This window comes from Sylvia atricapilla, chromosome Z, assembly GCF_009819655.1.
Source record: "Sylvia atricapilla isolate bSylAtr1 chromosome Z, bSylAtr1.pri, whole genome shotgun sequence".
Classification (NCBI taxonomy): domain Eukaryota; kingdom Metazoa; phylum Chordata; class Aves; order Passeriformes; family Sylviidae; genus Sylvia; species Sylvia atricapilla.
Window position 1 is genome coordinate 86,185,476 of NC_089174.1, and position 14,118 is coordinate 86,199,593.

The window sequence follows — 14,118 nt, forward strand, 5'->3', positions numbered from 1 at the left end:
ATGGACAGCTCCTTGGGTGAAGAAAATTTCCCTAATATCCAATCTAACCTTTCCCTGGCCCAGCCTGAGCCGTTCCCTCTCCTCCTGTCCCTGTTCCCTGGGAGCACAGCCCGACCCCCCCGGCTGTCCCCTCCTGTCAGGGACTTGTGCAGAGCCACAAGGTCCCCCCTGAGCCTCCTTTTCTCCAGGCTCAGCCCCTTTCCAGCTCCCTCAGCCTCTCCTGGGGCTCCAGCCCCTTCCCCAGCTCCGTTCCCTGCCCTGGACACGCTCCAGCCCCTCGGGGTCTCCTGTCCTGAGGGGCCCAGAGCTGTCCCCAGCACTGGAGGGGACTCAGGAGTGCCAGCACAGGGGACAGGCCCTGCCCTGGGGCTCTGGCCATGTTGTTGATACAAACATGGGGCCCAGCAAATTAGGGAGTGTGCATTCTATTTAATTGCCCAATATTAAAGTTGTTCCATCATTTTCCCGTCCATGTACCAGAAATCGAATATTTCTCTAGAGAGAGAGCCACAACGGAACTTTGCAACTGGAAAAATCTGATCTTTCCCCAAACAGCTACAGACACACTGCACATGGGAAGGATCTGCATGGCTCTTGCCACTTCTTTAGCCTATGGAATGGCATGCCCAGCTCCAGACCCACCAAGGCAGGACAAGCAGTCAGACCCAGAGCTAAAGCTGGAAAAAGGCATAAAAAAAGGAGCAGGACAGATGAAGGAGGCTTAAATCTCCCTTTTCCTTTCTCAATCACCCATCTCATCCATAGCAGGGTAAAAAAAAAGGTCAGAACAGAGAAATGATAGGTACCAGATGCCGACAGCCCTTGTCTGTGCAGTGCTGTCTCTGGTGATGTGCGGGGAACACCGAGCACATCCATAAATTACCTCCTAGCTGGCACTCAGCCAGGGGCTGGAGCACTCCGCCTTTAATGATGTATTTCGTCTCCAATGATGCAGATCAGTTCCACATGAGCTTTTTCCCCTTCCCCCACCTTCACTGAAGTGCAGCAGGTCCTCCTGAATGGAGTGTGGCTGGATTGCAGTGCGAGTGTGTATGTAAAACAAACACCTGGAGGAAAGGTTACTGTGGCTCCAGCTGTATGGCGTTTCTTAAGCACTTCCTATACTTTTGGCAGCCAAAGAGAAGCACTCATTCCCTGGAAAGAAGCTTTGTAGATGAGAAATTCTACATGGGGGACAAAATTTTGTTCCAGGGGGAACAAAATTTTAGGCCCAGGGACAGAAAAAACTGCATGAGAGTGTGATGGAGAGGATGCCCAGTGCTGCAGATTAATTTCCTCAGCTGTGTAATATCTCATGGTCTGGAAGTAAAATGGTGCATGACAATCTTCACAAGGGGCAAAAAGAAAAAAAGGTGACCTCTGTACCCCTGGAATATGCAAGGAAAATCTTTAAATACAATCTTTATACATACTAAGAAGTCCTACCAAAAGGAAAAATCCCAGTATAATTCAAAACTATTGCTGCAACAATCTTGTAACTCTTAATTTGATCTTTGGCTTATCTGGGTAAGTTTTTTTGATATTTGGTGGGTGGGTAATACCTCAAGTGAGAACTTGTTCTCATGGGGCAAGCTCTCTAGTTGCTCCTGTACAAGGCAAACACCACTGTAAAGTGCTTCATCTGCAGAGCTAGAGCCCTGCTCAGTGCAAGGACATACTGCAGGCTTTACCTGTACCTTCTGGCTGCCCTCTTTAATTTAAAACAATCTTTTAAAAGTGGGATTTTATGAGGAAAACCTTTGGCCCCTTCACAGCACACTGTCCCAGCAGTTTCAGCATGCTCCTAGTGAGTTCAGTGCACAGATCTGATTGCACAGCTGGACTTCGAGGGTTCCAGGCTTTTCCCCACCAGGAGAAAAGAACATGTTTTAGTATGCAATTGACTGAGTTTTCATTCAGCAAATATTATTAAGGCTCTTCAGCTGGCTGATTAATTTGCTAGGAGAGACTCTTAGCTTCTAAAAAAAAAAAACCCACCACTTCAAGGATTTCTTCTTAAACACTCAATTGTCTCAGCTGGAACAAACTCCTTGTAGTTAAATTCTTTAGCAGCAATGGAAATATCGCCAAGAAGAAAAGAAATCCACAATTAACGTTGTGGATTGTTTTATTAAAGTGCAGGTTTTTCTGCAAATGGGGGATCTCCTCTGTTCCTGCTCAGTCCCTGTGGAATCTGCTCCCCTTCCAAAGATGAGACTCAGATAAAAGTGTGTATTATGGAATCTGCTCCCCTTTCAAAGATGGGACTCAGATCAAGGTGTATATGACCTGACCATGCTCAGGGCTCTTCAGGTGTGATTGAGCTGCAGGATTGCGATCTTTTCAGTCACGTGTGGCCTTTCGGACCAGAAGGATCTCTTATCCAAACTGGTCTGAATCAGAGGCTCAGATTTTGTCTTACTGTCATTTCTAGGAACTCTTTCACAAGGCTTACTCAGAGACCAGTTCGTGCAGACTATCCTACAAACTCCTTGAATTTCAGCCACTCCGGTCATTTTCCACAAGGTGAGAAACCAAACACCAGGATGAATCACCAGTTCATCCTGGCTGTGAGATTCACCCCAGCCAACTTGTTTATAAAGTTACCTGAACATGCAAATACTCTCTCTAACAACCCAGAAATCGAGCAGGTAAGTCACACAAGGACATTCTGGACCTGACACATCAAACTACATAACAGAGAAGAAGACCTTTTGTTACTTCTTAAGCCTGAGATGGTTCAGGAGGATGTGTGCAGAGCTGCCCAGCTCCCCATGCCCTCCCAGGGCAGCTCCTTGTGGATGAGAAGACACTTACTTGTTGCAAAGCTCCATCTCTGTCACAATAATCTCCTGGACATGCCAGAAGACATCAGCTTTTGCAGATGACTTCTTCCCATCTTTTGGGCAGTGACCAACACAGATGGCTGCAATATCACCAACGTTCTTTGAAGAAAACTGGAATGTGTCTGTTGTTCCCCTGCAGGAAACAGGGAGCAGTTTCAGCATCCTGGAGGCTGCCAGTGACTTGCCTCATATGGACATTAAGTAATTTGCACATGGCTATGGAAGATAGAAGATAAGCCTTCATTTACAGTCATTTGATTTAACCTACAATCATTCAACACAAAGTATAATTTCCATATTTAAATTTAGTATTTTCCCTGATTAGGGGTGACACTTGAAATTGTTGCCACTAGGACTTTCTAGGATAAACTTGAGCTGTTCCACATACAAAATCAATTTGCCTCATTATAGATAAAGCTAAAGAATGACTAATTTCCCCTCCAGCACTTATTCATTCATTCTTGACAGATACTGTATCTGTTACACATCTACCCACCATAGCTGTTATAAATCTGCTGGTTAAGCCACCCTTCCTGAAGCTCGGATTGGAAAGAGTTCAGAGAAACAATTAAATCACAGAATCTCAGAATGATTTGGGTTGGAAAGGACCCTAAAGATCATCTAATTCCAAACCCCTGACATGGGCAGGCATGCTAGGTTTCTGTCAAAGTGTTGGCTGGATCTCTGTCGTGTTCTCTGGGTATCTGTTGGGTTTATTTCTTTGGACTGTCCCTTGGTCCCTCTGCGGACAGACTGTGCTGAATGAAGAGTGCTGTCTAACTCCTCCATAGGCACCATCATCCTGATCCTTCATATTTCATGTGATGTTTCAGACAGTCATATTACATTCCACACAAGCCATCATTTCACCTTCCTTCACCAGGAAAAAAACCTTTCCTCCCTGCAAAGCAACAGAACGTCAGCAGTGCCCGCGACTTTGGCACGGTCCCCTCAGGGTGTGCCGTGCCCTTAAATGAGCAAAAAACCCTTCTCACACCTGGAGCACTTTGGTCCCACGTGGGAGAAGGAATATGCCCCACGTTCCATGGGTGTGCCTGCAGCAGGAAGCTGATTCCTGCCTCTCCTCACACGACCATGATCTTGCAGCCTTTCCCCCCGATCCGTCTGCAAAGTCAAATCCGAGCAGCTCTGACAACGTCTAGCCTCCAACTATTATTACTTTCTCTCTGATCCCCACTGCCAGTGAAATGCTGGAAAAGCAGCTAAAACCACCTCCAGCTTCCTTCTGCTCCCCTCAGCTCAAAAACCTCACAGCCTCCCTGGGGGCTTGCCAGGAGCCTCTTTGTGTGCACTGATAAAAAAGGACACACGCACACACACATGCAACATCTGCATTTCCTTTTACCAAAAGCCTTTTTCTTGTTGTCCTAAAACCCACTCTGTGACTGCCCACCAGAAACTCGTTTGTTATCTTCCCTGTAATCCAAGTGGGAAGCCATCCAGCTTTTTTTGGAAGGGGGATGAGAAGCAGCATGGCACCAACACAGCTCCCTATGGCAGGAAGAGGTGGCATTTGTGGAGGACACACAAGAGGGTGAGGAGTTCCTGTGGCCCACCACCCTGTTTACTACCTTTCGAATCTCCTTTTCTTGGAGGAGTTTTCCATTAGGAATTCCTTTGAGCGGCCCATCTTCCCTTCTAGGATGATCCAGATGTTTTCCTTGGTATCTGCATCCTCTCTGTCGCTGGTTACTGTGAGAATCTCGTAGGCTTTAAAGCATAATTAACACACACAATAAAACAGAAAAGGAGGAGCAGATGGCTGCCAAGATCTCTTCATTTGGCTGTCACTTTGCTTAAAAACCCCCTTCCTAATATTTATCACAGCCCACAAGACAGCAAGCATTTGCAAAATAAGGGTGGAAACACACTGAAATCTGTGGGACTTCTGACTTCTAAGTGGTTTGGGATAGAATACACGAAAAATATGAGTCTTGTTCTATTGGGCAACAAGAATAGATGGAGTTATTCTTAGAATCATAGAATATTCTGTGTTAGAGGGATCCACAAGGATTGAGGTCCATCTTGAACAAGCTGTGTCCAGCTCCATGCTGTGCTAAGCACTTCATCTGAAACACAGCCCAAATCCTCCATATTTTCTTTTCTTTCTGTTTTTTTTTTCGCTTTGTGCCACGGTTCCTAGGAGAATGAGGGTGTCCATGCACCCAACAGGACGTGCTCAGATGCTGTGGTGGCCTGTAAGTACCCAAAATGGCCCTCACAAGGCTGATTTTTTTTTCAGGGGCAGAGCACAATCACAGTGAAGCAATGTGATTAGTGTCTCTCCAGGCTTCTGAAGAAGAGCACTGGTGCAGTAGTTCCTGAGATGGACTCTGCACATCATGAGTGTGGTTAAGTAACTCTTGTTGGCTGAGTCACACACCACATCAGACACCAGTGTAATTACCTCAGGCCCAGTGGGATTACCCAAAAGCAGATCCAGGGCCACGGGCTGTTAAGCTCAGCTGTCATGTTCAGCTGGGACACTTAAGCATGTAGCCCAGAACCAGCTAAGGAGGAAGCTGGAGCAATGTTACTTACCAAGCTTTAAGGACTGAACTCATTTTCCACCTCAAAGACTGAAGCACATTACCTCTAATGGGATCATGTCCATGTGTTCTCATGGCTTACTGATGGACTGAACCACTGCAGATGGGCCCCTCTTAGGTTTCAACCCAGAATGAGATCTTTTTCTTCCTCACAATTCCTGTTTTGTTGCTTTCTTACAGCAGAACTGCACTATTGAACTAAAGCATACATGAAACAACCCCTAAAACCTGCATGGGAACTCCAGCTGGCAGGAGATGTGCTCCTGTGACCTCTGAGCTGCCTCAGGAAATGGCACCAGAGCACTCCCAACTCACCAGTCCTTTCCTTCAGTTCCAGGATGTCGTTGTTGGCACAGGCCAGCTCCCTGATGAGCTGCCCATCGTCCTCACCCTTCGCCAGCCAGCGATCACACTGGAAGCGAAATGTCTTGTCCATGGCAGAGTCCATCACATCAATATATTCCAAGTGCCAGCCTGGGGCAATTCCTAGTAAAAAAAAAAAAAATAAAAAATGGCTTGTGTGTTTCCACATAGGAGATGAGGTACCTTTCCTTGGTAGCTACATGTTGTTTTTATAAATCACGGAATCAGTGGTTCAGGTTGGAACCTTTTAAGGTCAATTCTCCTGCCATGGGCAGGGACACCTTTCACTATCCCAAGCTGCTCCAAGCCCTGTCCAACCTGGCCTTGAACACTGCCAGGGATGGGGCAGCCACATCTGCTCTGGAAAACCTGTGCCAGAGCCTCACCACCCTCATTGTAAAAAAAAAATAAAATTATTCCTTTATATATCTAATCTAAATTGACACTCTTCTAGTTTTAAACCACCCCCACTGCCCTGTTGCGGCAGACCCTACTAAAACTTTTGTCCCCATATTTCTTACAAGCACTAAAGGCAGGGGCTCTAAGGTCTTCTCTCTGGATTTGAAGTCAGAATGTAAAGTACAACTCCCTCCTTTGGCCCTGCCAGCCAACACATGCAAGGAACCTACCCAGCCTTGCCAAGCAATGAGGGCAAATTCCTGAGTGCTGGGACAGGGTGTGAAAACAGGACAGAGTAAAGTGATGGATATTCCAGCACTGATGACCAAATCACTTTAACTTTCCCTTGGGGCCTTCTGAGGAGCCACAGCACCTTTTGAGCTTGCTACTTTGTTTGTTCAGTTTGGTTTTTTTCCCCCATTGCAAAAGTAGCTTGAAAACAAAGAAAACAGCATTTAAGAATGTTTTCCTGATTTCTTTGTTAAAATCACAGGAGCACTTGTTGACCTCGGTTGGGACGGGAGGTTCTGACAGTTTTACTTTCAAGTCCTGCTATTAGTCAGACAAAAAAAGGTTATGTTCATGATGAGACATCTCTGCTCACTTATTATGTACATCCTGGAGAGATTAAACAGCTCTTGCTCTTCCAGGAATTCACTGCCGTGTGCCTACTTTCTTCGTCTGCAGAAATTAATCCTCATTATCCTTGAATAGAAAATGATGGCACATTTTTGAGGTATGTCAACAAGTCACCCTTTTTCTGTGGACTGTGAGCCTCCACACCATGTGCTGGCAGTCTTTTACCAGCCTCATAGCTGTTGCTGTGTTGTACTTTGGCTTCCTGAACTTTCTCCAAGTTAGGAAATTAAACTGTGCACTATGCAGCACAGACCCCAACCAATACCACCATTTATCCCTTAAATTTCAAGGGCACAGAACTGCAAAGTCGTTGTGCCTGGAAGGTTCATCTGTAGAACATCTTGCTTAGAGAAAACTCAGCTAAAGCAGGTTCCTCAGGACTCTGTGTGGCCAGGTTTTTAATATCTCCAAGGATGGAGATTCCACAACCTCTCTGGGTGGCCTGTGCTAGATTTTGATTACCTGTGCAAAGAGTAAAACTTTTCTCTTCTTATTTTAAATGGAATTTCCTGTATTTCAGTTCGAGCCCATTCATTCTTGTCCTGTCACTGGACGCTGGTGAGAAGAGTTTGGTTCCACCTGCTTTAATTTTACAGGGTGCCCAGAGCAGCTGTGGCTGTCCCATCCCTAGAACTGTCCAAGGTCAGGCTGGATGAGGCTTGGAGCAACCTGGGACAGTGGAAGGTGTCCCTGCCCTTGACAGGGGTTGGAACACAATTGTCTCTAAGGTCTCTTTCAACCTGAACCATTCTGTGACTCTACAATTCTGTGAAGTTTTCCAGGGCTCCCACTATGATTTAACTGGAGCAACTTGCTCTTTGGGGCTGTTTTGGAAATTTATTCTACACATGTTGGCAGTGTCAGCTGTTAATCTTTTGGTAGGATCTTTGCCATTTAAGTTCAATGAACATCTCTGCAGGATATTCAGGAGGCTGCTCTGCTTCTATCAAAACTTCAGTGACAGTAGAGCACGGAAGAAAGAAAACATGCCTTCCTTCTGCAGTGAGAGATGTCAATGCCTGCAGACCAGGATGGAATAAATTGTTGATCTCTGCCTGGCTGCCAGCAGTGAACAGGGTCAGGATCAGTGATGGTGTCAGGATCAGTGCTAAGCAGCAGTACCAGAATGGAGACTGGCTGAGATGCACATGCCCTCCTCCCTCTTCTCCAGCCTGGTGCCTGAAGCCACACTCACCACAAGCTGCTACAAAATCCTGGTCTCTTATCAGAGGCAGAGATGGGACAGACCTGACTTTCCCACAGATGTTGGAGTAGAGGATGAAGCCAGCTCCTCCCCACAAAGATGCTTTTATCAGCTCTGGGCTATTTAAAGAGCAAGTGCTGAGCTCTGTCAGGGATCAGCACTGAAATGCAAATGCCAACAGGGTGTCTCTCACAGCACAGGGGCACACAAATCAAGGAGCTGAATGGACAGTCTTAGAAAAATGGTACAACTGCCCCTAAACATCCTCCTTGTTGCTTTAAAGAAAAAACATTTATCTTCCCTCTCACTAGAATTTGCCATTTTCTCATTTTCATTCCTGATTGTTAGTGACTTAGATTATGAGACCTGTGCAAGGATCCCTAAATGCTTTCTCTTTCTAGGATAAATATCTCACCCCAGGTGAAAGCTGTACTGGATATGTCCATAGCAGGATATCTCCCCACCCTGTCCATGTCCCATGGTCCCAGGAGTGGTGTCACATCAAGGGTTTCATTGCCACGGCATTAGACACCATTTAAAAGCTGATGTGGAAGTGAAAGGGTTGGTTCATGTCCGAAAAATGCATCCTGCTCTACCAGAAAAGTTATTATTTTGTTTCAAACTGGGAAAGCATATATAAAATTCCTTTTCGCATTGGTATGGAAAAGAAAATGGAAAGGCCAATGATGCACAGAGTCTAAATGTGAGAGTTTCCCTCTGTTGGGCTGGCTCTGTGTCTTAGGCATCACGTCAGCAGAAGGAGAACAAATCATATTTGCAAACTACTTTCCAGGTCATGAAACCCTGTTTTCAGGCTGTTATCCCATTTGCCCCTTGTGTTCCTCTGTGACTTTTGCAATGGGTTCAGAGAATCTACAGCACATAAGCAATGATAGGAAAGGAAACTCCTACCCCAGAATCACCAAATCCTCAGCCCAAGCTGGTTTGTAGAGCAGAATAAACGAAAGAGGAAGAGGAGCCAGAAAGATGATGTGAATATAGGAGGGTGAAAGGACTTTCCCAAACCCTGATCACTGCTCACACAGTCTGGCTGCAAGGAGAGGCTGAAGGATCTCTGCAGCAATGGCTCAACCAGCCCTTCCCCTGGACACTGTCCCTGACTCTGATCCACTGTGAGAGCCAGAGCTCCATCACTCATCTTTGGGTGCTTGCAGAAAAAGCAGAGCAGACCTGATGGTATCCTGTTGGCACCTCAAGCAGCAGTACCAGGAAGACAAGGGCTCAGGAAAACAGCAGCTGCACAAATTTTTGCTGTGACACCAGCACAAACCAGGACTGCTACATTTGCCTCCATGAGTGCTTTGGGGCAGAAGAGAAGAAATAGCACGTATCTGAGTAGTTCCTGCCCAGTTATTCAGCCCTTGGTCTTTAAAATAATTTGGTGAGCACTGTGCCTTTGTGAAAGGTCTCCTACCACCAAAGCAAGTGTTCAACATTTGTGACAAAAGGTATTTCACCCCAGGTCTCATTTTGCAGCCATTGAAATCCCCAGCAACAAACCTGCCTTAATAAAACCCATGGCAATGCCACATAGGCTCCTTAATGGTCTGCAGCTGGAAGTGACATTTTCAATAGCATGCAAAACATTTCAAATGTAATTAGAGGAAGAGAAGAGCTTTGGGGAAAAAAGAATCACTTTGCTTGCTTGACTCTGTATAATTTAGTGTGATGTAGGGAAATGTATTCTGAAAATGTCCTTATCCAAAAGAGCAGTTATTTATCCCATTTATCCTCTTTGATAAAAGGATCCAAGCTGACCACTGGGTGATACTGAGCAAGGACCCCTGTATAGAACTGAAAGGCCTTCTTTCCTTTTCCCCAGGTGATGCTGGAAGTCTGTGCTTTCCTGACATCAGACAGGTTGGATTGTAAGCTCCTTGTCACCCGTTTCTGCAGTGATTAGCACAATTGAGTCTGACTGTAGAAGCGGTAGATGAAACACAGATAATGACATTACTGCTTCATTTAACTAAAACCCCAGCCTGCAGCACCAGAAGCTTCCTTTGCCTCTCTCAGGAGCAGCCACGGCTTGCCTGTACTCACCCCTAAAATTCTAAGCCCTTCTGACACCTGCAGAAACATGGGAGGATGGGAGAAAAGATATGGGGTGAAACAAGTGTGGTGGGTACACTGCTCACCAGGCACCTTGTCACTGACCTTGCTTTAGTGAATATTAACTATTCCTTGCAAAGGAAGAGCTGGTGGTATGAAATCTGCTGGCAGAACCATATCTGTGCTTGGATGCCCACGTGCCCATGGAAGTCCCTGCTTTTTGCAGCCGTATCCATTGGCTGTCCTTCCTATCCCTTATCTTTCTGTAGCATATCTGGTTTGGTTTCGGAGGCAGCTGATGTCTGATGAAGGATAATAGTAGTCATTACTGGAGCTTATGTTTCCACAGGAGTAAAAAAATCCCTCCCGCTGGGGACATTGACTGCTCAAGGGCCAGTGAAGAATTGCTGCTGCCAGGCCACTCACAACTACCAACCAGTGCTGCTCAGCCTCTTAGCTGCATTTTTTATTTATTTATCTTTAAAATAGGCATATTTTCTGAACCACGAAGTAACAACCATCGCACAGACGACTCATCAGCCTTGCACCCTCTGATTTTTTTATTTTTTTTTTGTCTCTGCCTGGTTAGGTGAGCATCCATCCCTAAGCCCCACCTCAAGAAGCATCACCCAGAAAGTTGTGGGAGTTTTGGTGGAGGCATCAAACTGCTGGAAATGGAGCGTTAATTGTGAGGTGTTAAAATCGTGGCATCTAGCTGTGCATCAGTGCATCTCAAAACACTCCCAAGAAGGTGAAATAATTTTTATCCCTGATTTACATAATTGAAAATGAGGTACAGGGATGTGATTTACGCAAGGTCATTCGGCAAGCCAGTGGTAGAACAAAAATAGATCCATTTTCTGTATCTCTACTTTAGGATCATGTTAGTTCACACCACAATGTTTCTCACCAGGGCAGACAGGCAACGCAAAAAACCTCTCACAATCTTTGAGAAAGCAGAAGATTAACACTTGGGATAGTTTTAGAAAATAGGTGCCCTGCCTCCCCTCTCCTCTGTTGTCTCTGCAACTTGTTCAGTCCAGGATTTGACTCAGGTCGAAACCACCCATAAATTACCATCAGACACACCCCACTCCCCCTCCAGCCCTCACATCTTATAGATAAACTACTCCTGTGCAAAAGCACTTAACAGCTCAGACTGGAGATGGAACAATTTCTCAGATTATGTTATATTCTTGTGATTGAAGGAAATTTTGTATTTTATCGAGGAATACTTGAAGCAAAAGCTTTTAACAAGGATGCAGGATAATTTGTCCCCAAAAGGAGCAAAGGAGGCCTGTAGAAAAGAGAAGCTTTTACAGAAATGATAATTCTAAGGCTACTTCTTTTTGGTCCTTTTGGGGTCCTTCAGAAAGGTTCTGCAATTCATGAGATTGGAAAGGAAGGAAAGCACAAGGTCAACACTGAAATCTTTGCATTCTCTGAGGGTCTGCTACTTCACTTCCTTACATCTTTTTTCTGCTTCATGTCACTTCTGGGCTGTGATACCTTGGCAGTAGCTCTTGGTTAAGCTGTAACACCTGTAGCACACGTTTCACAGAATCATGGAATCGTTTGGGGTGGATGGGAGATTAAAACTCATCCCATTCCACCCCTGCCATGGGCAGGGATGCCTTCCACTATCTGAGGCTGCTCCAAGCCATGTCCAACCTGACCTTGGACACTTCCACGTGTGAGGCAGCCACAGTTTCTCTGTGCCAGGGCTTCATAATCCTCACAGGGGTGAAGCCCTTATTTTTGTAATAATACTGTTGGGTGAAAAGACCCAGCGTTGAAGAGAGAGGAAGGTGCTAGGCAAATGAGGGAGGGCTCTATGGGTCACTGCTAGGATCTCCCGAGGTCCTGAGGCCAGATTTGGACAATTTGAAGGACTAATCAGCCATGGCACAGTTGCTGGCCTGCTGCAAGTCTGCAGACTGCACCCTCACTTGAGCCCAGTCTGAATTGTAAAATTCGATGGATCCAGAAAGATGCATGGGATCGTTGGCACTGTCTTCCCCTGTACTGAGCCACCAACAAACAGGGACAGTGATGGACTCTCCTCTCCTTGGGCAGTTTTACACATCTATTTCTCTTCCTCTCACTTTTTATTTAAAGCAGAAACTCTTCAGCAAATCTGCCCCGGGGATCAGCAGAGTTTATGAGGCAACAGTCAAGAGCTGAGAGGGAGGGCTTAGAAAAGCCCTTCTCAGGTCTGATAGCTGAGTAAATCCTTACAAAGGGCTAAAAAAAGACAGTTCCTTAGGTTTTCTAAAAAATAATTTATGGCCTGCAAGTGCCCCAAAGGCTTGGAATCATGCCCATGAATTGCAGAAACAGACCTCTGGAATAGCTGTGTGCTGTGAGTTCAAGGCCTGGGCAATTTAACAACTGAGTCAAGATACTGCTCCTGGAAAAGGTAGTTCCTTCAGAGAAAGAAAAGGAAAACCGAGGGTATATAAATTGTTTTGACCTGAATCCAAATCAAAAAGGGAATAAGGTACTTTCTCTTTTGGAAGAGACACCCAGAAGGAGTCACTGGGGCAGCTAGGCTGTTTAAAACTCTGCTAGACAATGCTGGAGCAGTTGTTGAATTGGGAGAAACGTCTTGTTAACAAGAAGTTTGGCTCCATAACCTTGGTATTTACTTTTGTCTTTGCTCCTACAACACAGAAAAGTCTGGTTTATCCATAATTAGACTCTTCCTGGCGCCCCTTGGTTGATGGCAACTGAGATAATCAAGAATCTGAAATTAATTACTTTAGACAGACTGCTTATCACCTGGGTTCAAATCTACTCAGGCAGATGAGTGAGCTAAGTCCAGATTTCCCATACCTCCTTGTTTCATGGAGAAAAAGGCAACAACAATTTAAAAAAAGACAGGCTTTTCCTAGGTAAGTAGTTCTGTTACTGAAATACTGAGAAACTTTCAGTCATTCTTCTCAAATGATGATTTAGTCCTTATAGCAGACCAAAAAAAAAAAAAAAAAGAAAGCCTATATTTAGAAAGCCAACATTTCTACAGACCTGCAGATATTGATCTTGCATAAATGTAGAAGTAAATGAACTGAGATATGAGAAAATACATAGTGACTATCTGAGATCAGGAGATGGGGAGTCTGGAGGTGATTAAATTTGCTCAGGGAGTCTAAATATATTAGGTCGAACATCAGTGTCTCAAAGTAAACAGGGATGAGATAAAAAGACATGGAGCAAAATTAAAACTAGGTTTCATTCACGTCACTCTTCTGTTACCAGAATCTCGCTGGTGAGCTCTAAACATCTAAAAAAATCAGGATCAAGTTCCTTGAAACTGCAGTTGTGAAGTTTTTAAACTGCCTATTATCAAATGAGCAACAACTTCCTCCCTAATCATTTTTACTGAAGTTAGAGAAATTAGATGGGGGCTTCATTCCTCCTTTATGTGTCAGACAGAGATGTCACTCAGCAGTTTTTGTGGGGAAAATGGCATTTAAAAGCATTAAAGTGGGACCATAAAACTGTTGTGCTTTTCCAGAGGATGAAAACACGGTGTTTGCAATTTAAAGACCTTCTGATAGTTCTGCCGTGTCAATTACTGTCTCTTCAACTCTGAATACCCCACTGCAGTCAGATTTTGGCGAAAGGATAAACAAAAGTAGGATGACAACTGGGAGCAAAGCCACTGCAGCAAGGCTTCACCAGGGGGGGAGGATGCTGAGCTGTGGCACAGAGAGCACAATGGGAAAGGCATTTAAATCTGTTTTATCCTGAAATACAGGCAGGTGGTTGGCATCTTGATATGACAAGGAAAAAGAAGCCTTTCAGTGGTTAATATTTCCCCTGACTAACCTTGGTGGGGTGCCTGATGTGGTGATGTCATTGGCCCCAAATATCAGAAGGACGTGGAGGTCACGTCCAGTCCAGAGGAGGCCACGGAGATGCTGCCAGGGCTGGAGCCCCTCTGCTCTGGAGCCAGCCTGGGACACCTGGGGCTCTTCAGCTGCACAAGAGAAGCTCCAGGGAGAGCTCCCAGCCCCTGCCA

At 45.3% G+C, this 14,118-nt stretch overlaps 1 protein-coding gene across 1 annotated transcript in view; it reads right to left on the reverse strand.

Moving 5' to 3' along the window:
- Positions 1 to 14,118, reverse strand: part of LOXHD1 (lipoxygenase homology PLAT domains 1) — a 153,472-nt gene that overhangs the window by 1,385 nt on the left and 137,969 nt on the right. The window contains exons 37-39 of the mRNA XM_066339598.1: positions 5,732 to 5,902; positions 4,439 to 4,577; positions 2,818 to 2,979 (exon numbers count right to left, since the gene is read on the reverse strand). Of these exons, the coding sequence (XP_066195695.1) occupies positions 2,818 to 2,979; positions 4,439 to 4,577; positions 5,732 to 5,902 (472 nt within the window). The remainder of the gene's footprint in view (positions 1 to 2,817; positions 2,980 to 4,438; positions 4,578 to 5,731; positions 5,903 to 14,118) is intronic.